The sequence below is a fragment of the Pteronotus mesoamericanus genome, unplaced genomic scaffold (assembly GCF_021234165.1).
Source record: "Pteronotus mesoamericanus isolate MK-2021 breed Mesoamerican mustached bat unplaced genomic scaffold, CSHL_Meso_final contig_163, whole genome shotgun sequence".
NCBI classification, from domain to species: Eukaryota; Metazoa; Chordata; class Mammalia; order Chiroptera; family Mormoopidae; genus Pteronotus; species Pteronotus mesoamericanus.
This window is the reverse complement of record NW_026555064.1, coordinates 3,297,029-3,311,078: the sequence shown is the minus strand read 5'-3', so window position 1 is coordinate 3,311,078 and position 14,050 is coordinate 3,297,029. Positions and strand designations below refer to the sequence as shown.

The 14,050-nt window shown below is 39.6% G+C and overlaps 1 protein-coding gene across 3 annotated transcripts in view; it reads right to left on the bottom strand.

Annotated features, from left to right (window-relative positions):
• Positions 1-14,050, bottom strand: part of SH3D19 (SH3 domain containing 19) — a 139,374-nt gene that overhangs the window by 18,424 nt on the left and 106,900 nt on the right. For all 3 annotated transcript variants that reach the window (XM_054562582.1, XM_054562577.1, XM_054562589.1), the window contains 4 exons: positions 10,006-10,113; positions 7,568-7,680; positions 3,312-3,373; positions 2,005-2,269 (listed from right to left, as the gene is read on the bottom strand). In XM_054562582.1, coding sequence (XP_054418557.1) covers positions 2,005-2,269; positions 3,312-3,373; positions 7,568-7,680; positions 10,006-10,113 — 548 coding nt within the window. The remainder of the gene's footprint in view (positions 1-2,004; positions 2,270-3,311; positions 3,374-7,567; positions 7,681-10,005; positions 10,114-14,050) is intronic.

Sequence of the window (14,050 nt, the reverse complement as noted above, 5' to 3'; positions counted from 1 at the left end):
GGCTTCCTCATGCTCTAGGTCTAGTGGGGCCTGCCATTTCCCACGGAGACTGAGTCCTTGGGGTGTGGCACTGGGCCCACAGCAGCTGACTGTGGCCTGCAGTTCTCTTTCACAACCAGAACCAGGAAGTTCTATCCTGTGGGAGAAGGCCCACCGAGGCCTCTGGGTATCTACAGGATAGTCGGCGCCTGACCTCACAGCCTGTGGAGAGCTGCCTTTGAGCTGGGTTCTCAACGGCTGGTGCCTTCTGAAAGCTGACTGGGGACAGAGCTTGGCGGACTGCTTCCATTTGCCTTGAATCTCACCTTCCAGAGCTTCTCTGCGACCAAGTGTCTACTTCAACCCATTTCACTGCCTGACCCCAGTCACTTCCTAGTCCACAAGGCTCTGTCTGATCTTGGAATGGTTTTTATATCTGTACCCCATCCTGGCCAGGGGGCTCTGTTGTCTGCCTTGGTCAGTTTTGGCTGCTGAGTACAGGTCAGAGAGCTTTTTCGATATAAAGGCACACTCAGGAGATGTGACCACACCAGCTCACTCCTAACAAGGACAGAGAGCCTGCTGAGGCCCTTCCGTCACTCAGGGGCCAAGACGCAGAGTGCAAGGGGGTGGGTGGTGATGCTCCCCAGCATCTCCGTCTGAGTCCCTGGGCTCCCAGGGCACCCGGATCCCTGGTTAGCAATTTAATGGTGCGATAGCCTTGGGAAGAAAAGGGAATTTAAAAAAATTATTTCATAATGAGATATACTACTCTAATATACCATTATTTTAAACTAATTGAGTTCTTCAAATGTTTTATTGACATTGCACGGCTATGCTGAGACTCATAAGCAAAATTTGGTTTCTACTGAATGAGGTGCTTCATGGAATGGTCAAAACAAGTACAGGCTTCCCCGCTACATTATTTTCATAGTATGGCATAGTGGTTAGGGGCATGCATGGGCTTAGAATCAGCTGATCTGTGTTCAAAGTTGGCTCCACCATTAATTAGCCTTTGTGACCCTGGACAAGATACTTAATGGCTCTGTGTATTATTTCCCTCATCTGTATAATAGAAATAATAATAGTATCTCCCTCACAGGGCTGGTACGAAGAATAAATGATATTTGGTCCATAATAAGTTCTCAACACATTAGCTATTATTTTTATTTATTCACTGTTTTTAAGTAACCTAACCTACAAATTATCCCTGGGTTTTAGCAATTAAAAATTTCATCCGTTTAAATGAATATGGTTATCTATGAATACATTACCTCTTTCTTACCTGTCTATGGAGGATTTTGAAAAATCCTAAATGGCTTAAAGTGAAAATAATTTCTGGCTCAATGATGGAAATGTAGCACAACATAAAATTACTAGTTGCTGTTTTTGGTAAAAGCTACTGTTATATATTTGTTTAAAAAGTACAAATGATCCTGATATCCTTATCTTTATTTGTTCTAGATTTTATCAGGTTGACCTGACCAAAGTGAAAAGAGCACATCAACTCTGTTTTTAAGTATGGGAAGTGAAGTTTTAAGGTCATATGGTGAGAAAAAAATATTCATAAGAGGACAAAATTAATAACTCAACTATCTCAATTATTGATGAAAACTTCTAACTGGTAACTATTAAACAGACCATGATAATTAGGTTTATAAAAGGGGAAAGTCAGGGAAAAACCATCCATCTAAATAAGACATTTCTATTTTAAATTTTACTCTGTGGGCAAGGGATATATTTAACTGCTGGAGTTGCTCCCATCAGTCTAATCTACTGGGTCAGGTTTTTCAGGGTTTGTGTTTGGTCCAATCCCTGTCTGTACTACTTCCTTTTCCTACATTTCTCCTAATAATGAAAGCTTGCTTTAAAAGACCTAGGTTTTATTGCAGTCTACTTATTTAAAGCACTCTTAGGGTCAAGGGTAAAGTCCACATTTGTCTCGTCTTTTAAGGAATACTGCATCTTACACATTACTTTAGGATAAACCCCTTGACCACAAATATCTTTAAAAGCTAAATTTACCATGTATTTCCTGTAGAGAGGGTGCCCTGGCTTAGGGCGAGGGGGGAGCACTGGATCTTGACTTCTAAAAACTTGACTCTTGGCTTTTGTGAGTCTGGACGCCAAGTTATTTTGTTTCTTCTGAAGATCCACATCCGAAGAAGACCGATTAAAAGGCAGTTTTTTATTTGATGTTCTGGTTGTGGAAAGTCTGGGGGGAGGCGGTCTTTCAGGGGGCGCCTTCGGGGGAGGTTGCCGAGCTGGTGTCACTTTTCCATTTACAGGTCTGAAAGGCAATACGGGAGCTGTGAGTCAGTGTTTGATCAACATTAGGTTCTGTTTTGTACACACACACACACACACACACACACACACACACACACAGCTTCCTGCTAGGATAATATAATTACCTAAACATGCGTGGCATGCTATTTCTGAACACAAAGCTGCTGCATTAAACATTATATTATTGGAGGAAATGCCATGATATTCCAGCTTCCTCTTATCTTCCACTAGAGATTCATTAGTTCAAGACAAACAAGCATTTACTATCATGAGCTCTCCAAGGCCCCATTTGCTCTTAAACACACCATGACTGTTTCAGGAAACTAAGCACTTTCTACCAAAGTCTGAGATGAAAAGCTTGTAATAAGATATCAGGTTTCTGTGATGTGGTCTAGTCCATGATTAGAAAAGGAACTTCAAACTCCCCTAATATTCATGTTATGGGAATTATTATTCCAATTCCAGTTTAGCTTAATATAAAGAAAGTTGTTTGAAAAATGAGATAGGAGAACCATCCATTACTTTGAAAGCCTTTCCTTAATCCCTATGACAAAAATAATTTCCATCATAGTAGCACCTGATAGCATCACAACTTTATGTTCCAACAGCCCTGGAACTCAGGAAGGCAGGTCAACACTGAGCTCACAAAGCCTGTCTCCCTTTGGAAATGCCCAGAGCAGGCTGGTCTCTCATAACGGGGAGTTATTGTGAAGGTGTGAGAATGAGAGTGTGAGTGTGTGTTCATTCCAGGAGCACAGTTGTTTTAGCTTCAGAAAGGAGTTTTGTTCATCTGAAGAAAGGTAGCAGTGATGTTTGTGTTCTGTGAGTTTTTGGATTGTGTTCAAAGAAAGAGGTAGAGATTTCTACAACCTGCTGTCAGAAGCAGACTTAGGCTAATGGCCTGGGTGAATTCATGAGTTTAGTGTTTCTCTAAAAGAAGATCTAAGGGCAACAGTACTCCCTTTTGATGGCAGAAAGGAGAGTCTAGTCTCTGAGTCATTAATTGTTCTCCAACTAACTTTTGAAAGCTTTCCCATTCTTACCTTGGGGGCAGCCTTGGGGGTCCTCGTACAGAACCTCCTGTTTGACCAGCCTGGTCTGATTCCTGCAAGTATCAGAGAATGTTTTTTAGTTATGGTTCATCTGAAACAAGACCGTGTCAACAGGAATTGTGGACAACTTCTTGGCTGGATCTATAAATGAAAATGTAGCTGAGTTAGACAAAGTAAAACAAGTTAGAGAGAAAGTAGAGAACATTTTTAGTCCTAAGCAATATTACCTCTTCCTCCGTTCCCACCTAAATTGTCCATATCCTAATGCACAGGAAGACAGAGAGCAGGAGACCAGGGATCTGCCATTGTGGAATATGATCCAATCAATTGCCCTGCATGGTCACACACCCAGCCCATTCACGAGGTATGAGGATGATGTTTAAATCATGACAGGTTAACATAGTAGCAATGTAAGCAGGAACTGTAGGGAATTAAAAAAGCCCCCAAACAGATGGTCTTTCTTCATCCCATGATGACACATAAGACATGCACTGCTCCCAGTGAGTGAAGAGGTGATCAGTTTGTTTTGCTTAGAACAGGCAGATCTCTCACCACTGGATGGTTTATACATTGTGCAGAGGGTTCTGAACTGGACAGTGGTGGTAACAATACAAGAAGCTAAAGGGACGGCCTGACAGAAAGGCATGTGAGGAGGCACAGAATCGGCCCCGGAAAGCAGAGAACTTGCGCCACTGCAGCCAGGGGGTGAGGTGTGCTGAGAAGACTTTTGTAGGGAGAAGTATAAGGGGTAATGTGAGAAACAGAAGACAGCTTGGAATGTTTTAGCTTCATAGCAGATGAGAGAAATTGGAAGTGTGGTGAGCAATAGGAAAATTTCTCTTTGGGAAGGGGTTCCAACTGGGCTATTTAAATAGCTTTTCTGGACATGTTCTAGCCCAAGGATTGGGAAATGAGTATAATATGTGGAAAATATTTTCAGATGTTATGTTGAATGAGAAGTTAAAGATTTCAAAGCCAAAATTTCTGTTTTTGTAGGGAAAAATCCTCCCCAAATTCTTCAAATTCTGATTGAATCTCTTTCTCTCTTAACCTTTTCTTCTTTTCTAAGCCCCCAGCACTGACATCCAGAAAATAATATTTCTCCAAGATCTCATAAGGGGGAAAAATGCCAGCCCTTTAAAATTATACTGCCCATTTTTTTTTTTTTTTTTTTTTTTTTTTGGTAAAACTCTACCTTGGGAGATCTTTCAGCTAATTCAGACTGTTTCCCTCTTTCACTTATATATACATAAATGAGTTGAAAACTCAATTCCATGGTTTTTAATTCAAACTGCATATTTATAACTTTTCCTTAAATACCAAATGATTAATTGACAATAACTGCACCCACTGAAATATGTTTCAATGTTTTAAAATCCCATTTTTAAAAACAAATTAAGCTTGCCCTTAAAACTTGGTTTCACTAATGAGTTCAGTTAATGTAGTGAAGAGAGTCACCAGCTCATAAACCCTGCAATATTCCAGACTATAATCCATGCCTTATAAATACGCGGCTGCCTATATTTCCCCTGACAAATATTACTCTGATACTTGAAAAACTCATTTATTTCTTTGGCCACTTTTGAAATTAAAATACGAAAAAAAAAAAAAACAAAAAAACCCCCAAAACCTAGCAGGTAGGCAGGAACTTTTATTGCTTTTCCTCAACATTATAGTTGTTCGATACCTTAATAATTAAAAGCAAATATTTAAAAACATAGATGTATAAATTTGACACAGAAAGTTATAGATGACAATGTACTGTGATACATATGTATATACATATCATGTAATCCTGTAATCTAGTACCAAATACTAGATGCAGTTTTCTCCAGATGGTGTTATTTTATAACAGTCTTAAGTATCTATTTCTCAATTTTCTACAATGAACAAACTCTAAATCAGAATAAAAGGCAGCACACTCACACCTCTGAGGAAGGGCAGGCACCTCTGAAAGGCACTGCTGTACCTGACACACTGAGAACAGGGGACTGGTTGCTGCAGAGGCCCTGGCCTTAGTATTCGCTCAAATTCAAGTTTGCACACGGCTTCTGCCAGCAGTCTTTTAGAAACTTCTGTTGTTAAGGCTTTCCTCCTCTCCAGTACTCCACACGTAACGGGAGCCCCCCGTATCTGCTTTTCCTAGCATTTCTTTCCTGACATCTCTGCATTCTGGCTTTTGATGTGTTTAGATAGGTATTTTAGTTCCTGGAGAAGTTGGTTTTTCTGGTGTACTGTCCCTGTAGACGCTTTTGTTCATCTGTTTTGGAATTCTTCCTTATGTTCTGATTTCAAAATAATTCCCAGTTTGTTTGGTTTTTTGCTGTATTTTCAAAAGACAGACATTTCCTCCAGGACCACATCTGTGGCTGTTGGAATTACTGAGCAGCCTTTGTGAATGCTCTTCTCTACTTTCCCCAGGAACTGGTAGCACTTCTACACCCTGAATTCATGGGCTGGATTCTGTGCTTTCACTGCGATTCCTTCCTGCCCCAGCTGGCAGCCTCTTTGGGGAGGCTTTGGGCACCCTGGGTTCCCACAGTGGGCAACAGGGCACACAGGAACACCTGCTCCTGCTCACCGAATGACTCCAGTGGCTCTTGATGGTCCTCACCCTGGAGTCCCTCATCATTTCAGTGACTAAAGTGAGTTTTTGCAACTACAGCCATTTGTCCTGAGATGGAAGTCCCCCAGCAGTCAAGGCAGGAGAGGGTAGAGTTTTTCCTGTGCTTTATCAGAAGATGCAGTTGGTGGAAGACCACACCTACCCTCATGGGTCATGACACTGGAGAAATAGTTTTTCTAGAGCTCCTCACCCACACCTAAAGTCTCGATGGCCTCTGGAGCAAATTCCATTCCGCAATTGTAATTCTCAAAAGAAAGGAATTTCTCATAGATTTGACTTTCTGGACCTGGAAATCTATTTGTGTGACATCAGCCAAATCATTGAACTTGTGGTCTGTTTCTCATCTTTTTTTCCTTCAGACCCAGTGTGTCTACTATGGTATGTATTTATTACAGTTCAGCACAGGATGCTTGGACTCCCCTTTGGTAACAGTGCAGGGCAGGATTTTCCTCCTGTTGTTCGTGTGAGGTGCAAACAATTGTGAATATAGTTTATTCTAACTATATAAACTAATGGCTTAGTTTATTCTAACTTCCTTTTCTTGTTTTTCTAAAATGTGGACTTGCTTTGTGGATGGCTTGACACCAACTGTAGTTATACCTAATATTTTAAAAGAGTTTTATGACTCGCAAAGCCCATGACTTGATGAACGCAGTGCATGTCTACTCATCACCCTCTCCCTTTTATAGCCCTTTAGAGTGGGTGCCAGTAACCTCCTTCTCCATGAAAATTTCGGATTTCCCTATTCAACAATAGTGTGGTAGGGGCCCTATCAGCTTCCTTTGGGATTTCTTGCCCCAGTTTTAATAAAAATTTATTACCAAGCACTTTGAAAATGCAAGTGATCGCTAAATTTTAATTCAGCCTACAGGAAAATCTCATTAACTTGATATCAGCTAATTCAATTTAATGTCTTCTTCAAAGAACTTTCTCTTCAACTAGATGATTAGATGGTTTGCATGTAAAATAAGCACAGTTAATGCACAATGTAAAACTATTATGAAATTTGAACTGACAATTTGGTTCATAGACTTTAAGAATTGGTTCCTTTTGAAACAAACCTTAAAGATAATCTATCATATGCGAATTTCAAAAAGTATGGGGAAATAGTATTAGGCTGAAAAAAATACATGTTTAGAACTCTTTGTCCACTATCTGTTAACAAGTACATGGTAAAGCACTATTTTTTAAATTTAAAAATTCCCCTACATTTCAGATTAACAAATTCTTATGGTAATTATCTTAAAAATATGTCATTAATTGGTATTTTAAATAAAAACTGATAATAAAGTAAATGTATTTCCACAAATACTACAGGTTTTTTAGAGATTTTTCATAACTTTCTCATTATTAGAGACATTTAAAAGACAATGCCATTATACTGGTATAAGACAAATTATTTTATGATGAAGTACAATAAACTGGCCTAATTCTTTTTTTAATAGGGATTTTTAAAATATAGAACATCACATTAAATAGTACATGGGCTTAGAAACTGAGTTGTAATAAAGGTATTTTAAAAAATCTGACCCATAGTAAAATAATGTGGACATCGGCTGAGTTTTAAAAATTAGCTCGTCACTTGGTCTTCAACCTGCGACAATCTGTAATGACCACTTACCAAATTTCTCATTTTGTCAGTGTTACTGAGTTTTCCAGATACTGTACTGTAAGTGTTTCCAATAGGCTTTTCAGTTGGGAGAGGAGGTGGGCTTTGTGGGTCCTCATGTAAACCTGGAAAAATAGTAGTAACTCATCAATAACTTCTGGACTTTGGAGATTCCAAAGGATGAGATAATTGCAGCTTGGTTTCTTAGGAAAAGGGCTTCCATAAAAGATCCACACAAAGAATGAATGTCTAAGGAAATGAGAAAGAACTCCTAGCAAACTTCAGAAAACTGATGGATTAGCAGAGATCAGTTACAAAATGTTTTATAGAGAGTAAAAATACTGCTAAATAATTACAACAGCAGCCAACACTTTTGAGAACCTTCTGTGTGCCAGGCATTAAATTAAAACACTTTATTCATATGCATTCAACCAACATCTTACCCATGTGCTAGATCTGTGCAGTCTACTAGCTAGTAGTCATATGTGGTAATTTAAACTTAAATCTTAATTATTTAAAATTAAATAAAGTTAAAAGTTCAGTTCCTCAGTTGCACTGGCCACATTTAAGTGCTCAATAGCCACATGTGGCCAGTGGCTACCATACTGTACAGCACAGATACAGAATATTTCCATCTTTGAAGAAAGTCCTATTAGACAGCACTACACTAGATAATATCCTAACCATTTTAGAGATGAAGAAACTGCAACTTAGAAGAAAATATATGAGCCATCTGAGGTCTTAGTGCCAGTAATTGTCAGAACCAGGGTTTTGGACTCAAAAGGCTATTCTCATTGTAATAGGCATGTTGCTTCTTAATAGGTGATGTATCCAACCCTCCCCCATCCAAATAGTTAAACGTGTTTTGTGATTAATTAGCTCCAGATTAAGGGGTTTAACTGCCCCCTCAATTTAACAAAAAATATCTGTACATCCAACCTACATCCTTAACCCAGCAACTGTTCACCCCCAACTTATTTTATAAAAAAGAAAACAAAAATGCCCAGATTTAATTAGTGACAGGTAATTAAAATCTGTATGTGGAAATGCTTGGAGAGAGGATGAGTGTAGCCTACTAAAGGAGGCTACAACTGGCTTTTACACATAAGCTTAGCCATTTACAGAGAGGGGAGGTTTTTCTATTCTGTCAAAAGAGCAATCTCTGCCTCCATTTCACATAAAAAAATAAATAAAACAAACATGTCACAAGAGAATGATTTGTCAGGTTCCTATTTTATCCATAGATAGAAAAACATTCAAAAGGAGGAAAATGCCTAGGCCAACTATTAAGAAAAACAATGATTTAGAGATAGACAAGTGCTCTTAGTGAGAGGCAGCACTTCTCTGGGAATTGAGACACATGGGAATATTCCAACTCATTCACTGTCTGTCTGGAAGCCTTTCTTTGTGCTGCAGTTTCCTTATTCTCAACAAGGAAGTAATGAATCACTTAGGAGACAATATTAATGTGACAAACAATTAGGGGTACAAAGTCGTAGCAATATGAAAGTAGAGCAGAGATAGCTGACTGACATGGGAATTATCTGGTGTGGGTGTGTGGGGAGTTGGAGATTTTCAATGTAAATAATATGGTCAACAGGTCCCAATGACAGAAGCTGCATTTGAGCAAAGACCTGAAGGAATGGTGAAGGAGGGAGCCATGCAGTTATCTGGGTAAAGGACACCCCAGTCAGAAGAAACAGGCGCCAGGGGAAGGAGCTGACATGTTTGAAGGGCCAGGAGTTCTGCACCACAAAGCTGCTCCTTTCTTCATTTGTCCATTCTGAGTTCTTTAGACACCAAAAGTTTTACTTTTTTTCCTCCGCAGCATTATATGCATCACTTGGTAACTGTAATAATAAAATTCTAGGGAACTGGGGTTTTTACATAAATAGAAATAACCCTTAGAAACTGGCACTTCAGTTCTCTCACATAAAGCAGTATAGGATTCAACTTTCTAATAGTTCTGGAGCTTTGTCAGGATAATAAATAAAGGTGCTTCCTCGATGTACCCATTTCAGGATTTCAGGACTATTAGTCCAATTTATCAGAGTGCAGAAAAAGAGTTTAGGTTATGCTGATTGGAATACTATACTTCCTACATATATTAGAGTAATATGATATACATATATAATTTTATTTGCTATTAGTTGCAATTACTTTCTTACCATATCTTTACAAGTGGCACTAAGATATAATAATTATTCTGAGTTTGTCTCCCTCTATTCTCTCCTAAATACAATGTTAAAGAGAAATGAAATCCAAATTTACTGTACTAATTGTCTAAAGAATTGTAAAAAAATAAAAACAACTTGCTTTTAAGTGTCCTTGACTATGAATAATAATAAATGGCTGACTATACATCATTTCAAAAGCAGACATTGATAAAATAGCATATATTTCTCCCAGGATCTTGGAGAAGAAAATAAAGAAGGTGGAGAAGTGCTTACATTTTCCTGGTTTGGCTGGAATTCGAATCACAGTGGGCTTCCTGGTGGGTGTTGGTTGAACTGTTCGTTCTTTTGTTGGTTCTGTTTTTGTGGGGAGCTGAAAGGGATCTAATGAAAAACACAGTTTACTTTGCATGTTTTAGTTAACATGGACTCAAACAAAAAACCTCATTCATAATTAAAGAGTCATATTTTTCATGCCCCAGGGAAAACTATTCATGGATAAACAAAATCTCAGTTTGCAGAGACAAAAACAAAGTCAGAGCTCATGAAAGGGCATAACTTGATGCTCTGTAAATAATTCATATGGCTTTTCTTCCTCTGTGATGAGAGAGATCCAGAACAATCTTGAATTATGTAGAAGCTATCTTTCATGGGAGTGCAATCATTTCATAAGTGTCCGTCTGAAAATGAGGGCCACTTGAACTGCGGAGCCAATTTTCCCCCTACTGTGAAGCCTCCCAGATTCCGCAGGAAGGGTGGCCTCCACCCCCCACACTCCTGTGCCAGTGGAAAACTTGCCCATAGGGCTCACTGAGACCCCCACCCTACCCAGCACCACGCCTAGCGCATGGTGGGTGCTCAGCAGAGCCTTGTGTTTAATACTTTAGTAAAACTATACTCCTGTAACATGAAAAGAAAAAAGTTTTATCCTGGAAATAAAATAAGACATCTCCTTTTAAATATTTAATTTTGGGGCAATGATACATGATTTGGTATTTCTCCATATTAATTGATTTATTTAAAATAGGCAGAATATGCTCAGAAAAAGTATTTTAAACAAAAGTATAACTACCAAACTTTCTTATTGAAGGAACAGTCTTTTTTTCTTTAATGTCAATATTCTTTTTAATAGTTTGGAAAAATAACCATAAAAAATTTTAAAGATGAGAAATCTAAAACAATAGATTAGCAACAATAAAATAAAATGCTGTATACTGGATACTGTATACAGCACACAGGATCTACTGAAGCCGCCTTTGCCTTTATTCACCAAGAGGTAGAGTGAGTATATGCTGTAATTCTGCACCTGTTCTATGGATCTTGCCTTAGGGAGATACTCCCTGTAAAACAATGCATTCCACGCTCCTGTGATGAACAGCATTCATGTTCTGCCTGTTATGAGCTGCAGTTCAATAAGCACCTTTTGCTGACCAGCTCTTTGCAGGATACTTGAAGAGCTGAGCTAAGGATAAGAAGGCCTTTCTGCTCCCTGATACTTCTCCTTCCCTTCCACCCAGGTCTCAAGCAGCCTGACCATGATATACGTTCCATAGGTGTCACTCACTAGCCATTTGCACATGTATGCCAGTAACAGTGCTGGGTGGGGAGGTATGATAGTAAAGTACAACCCTATTTTAGTTTATTATCTACCAACTATGAAGGGCGCCCAGATGGCACGCTAGGTAAAATCATCATTAGGTTACTGAAAAAAATAATCAGGTGACCCCTCTTTGGGACCCTGTCTATCAGTTCACAAATGAGGCAAGGGCTAATCTAAGTTCAAAAACCCAATTCAATATTATCAAAACATCAAACTTTTAAAAGACTCTCGTAATCATATAACTTCCTTTCACTGTAACCCAAGTCCCCACAAACAAAGCTCCTTCTTTTCAGTATAAACAAATTCTTTAATCCTTATTTTGTCATAGTATTATTTTTTACTTCAAAGTAATATTTATTGTAAAAATGGGAAACATTAAACATGTGACAGAAACTCTTCCGTGATCCCATCCCACTGGGGTAATTATTATGTAAAACGTGGTGTCTCTGTCTACAATTTTTTTCTATAGTACATGTATTATTATGTGGGTATTCTGCAAAACAAAAACAGGATCATTTTATATCCATTTATTTGTAATTTGCTTTTCCACTTCCGTTATTCAGTATTGGCTGGGCGCCTGCTACACATCAAACACTATTCTAGGTGCCGGGAATACTTCAAACAAAGCAGAGAACTCGGCCCTCATGGCACTTAGACTGCAGCAAGAAGATGGAGACAACAAACGATGGATAGAATAGATAAGGAAGCCATGTGGTATATTAGAAGGGGAGAGGCGCTACTGAAAAAGGAGAGAGTAGAGCAAGGTGAGCCACTTCGGGCGTGGGGAGGGGGGACGCAGGTGCGGCACGAAACAGGGGGGCCAGGCTGGGGAGGGGGCCATGACTGCTTTCCCAACAACTGGGTTTTCCGCATTCTAAGAGTTCTTCCAACTTGAATAATATACCTCTGGTCTTTAGGAAACAGCAGTACCAATGGATAAAAAGGGGTCAGCACACTTGTATTAATGCCCATTATTGAAAATACGACCCGAATCTGAACTCCCCAACTAGTTCATTTATTCTGAGAAACCCTAGCTAAAACAAAAGAATTTTAACACCCTTGGCGTACATTTTACTCCAATGCAGAAGGACAGCATCTGCCCTCTGCGCGCACCCTTCCCTTCCGCCCTTCTCTCTGCCCTGCCACGGCCTCTGTGGCCCTCGTTAGCGCCCAGAGACCTTCCTCCTCCAGCTGCTGCAGAGACTCAACTGTTGGGGGACTTGTCTGGCTCTGCGCCCCGTGTTTTTGGTTTAATATCCCATTCTCTCAGGGTTCTGTTCTCTGCAGGGAAGAGGACCAAAAATTCAAGAAAAGAATTGAGGCTAACAATTGTTTATTGTGCCCTATCTTTCAAGTGGCATTCTGTTTTAAAGGCTGCTTTTGGTACCTGTTATCTGCTGGTTATTAGTATAGGTTTTTAGTTGATGATTCTGGGGTGGGTGGTGGAGGGAAAAGAAAATCTTGAGTATAGAATGACTTCCATTGTTTCCCAACTCATACTAAACTCTGGGCCAGTATACTACCTACACGCTCTCATATTCCAGGAGTGAGGGCATTCAACAAGGTGGGTAGTGAAAGGAGATATGAGGCCAATCAGAGCCTTACTGGCCTGGGCACAGGGGCATCCAGCTGTGCTCGCTTCTGGAGGACTGGCCTCAGGGAGCCCCGCCCCAAGTCCCACCCACTGTGCAGCACATCTCACATCTGCAGGGAAGAGGACCAGAAATTCCTCTTCCAGGCATTTTTTAAAGATGAGAAATCTAAAAGGTTTCTGGACCCTAATGCCAGAAGAAATGTTTCTGTTGACAGAGAAACATTTGGATATGGAGAAACATATCCAAAATTTATAAAGAGCTCTTACAACTTAACACCAAAAACAAACACAAACCAGCAACAAGAAAACCCCTTCATGCAATCTGATTACAAAGTAGCATAGGACCTGAATAGGCATTTCTCCAAAGAGGACATACAGATGGTCAAAAGACATATGAAAAATTTCTTTCAATACAGAGGAGCAGGAGGTCTTAGTGTCCCAGCCCTGCAGACTGTTTGGCAGGGGTCTGTTTAATGACCTACCCCGGCCGTGCTCACTGAGTTAGTGAACTCAGCATATACCTCTCTGCCTGCGTGCTGTCCTGGGCTGTAATCCAGACCAGGAGTGCAGATTCATGGGGAGGACAAAAAGCATCACTTCAATGAGAAGGCAGAGTCAGAGGCCTATTTTTCACTTGATGATGGTGTGCAAGTCTCTCTCTAGTTACCCAGTACGAAGTTTATCTTTATGTCTTTTCATGAGGGGTATGTTTTTCCAAAAGAAATGTAAGTGGACAACATATAGAGCAAGGATAGCACTTCATGTTGGGGAACTTCAGGCACTGCCAGGTGAGAAACTGGATCACTGATACTATTAAAATGTTTCAAGTTTAAAACTTGGAGCTATCACACTACCCAATGTCAAACTATATGACAGGACAATAGTAGTTAAAACAGCATGATACTGGCATAAAAATAGACACAAAGTTCAATGGAACAGAACAGGGAGCCCGGAAAAGAAGAACCATTATCTAAATGGTGAATCTATAATAAAGGAGGCAAACATATATAGTGGAGTAAAGACAGTCTCTTCAATAAATGGTGTGGGGAAAACTGGACAAATACATGCAAAAAATGAAACTAGGCCACTTTCTTACATTATATACAAGAATAAACTTAACATGCATG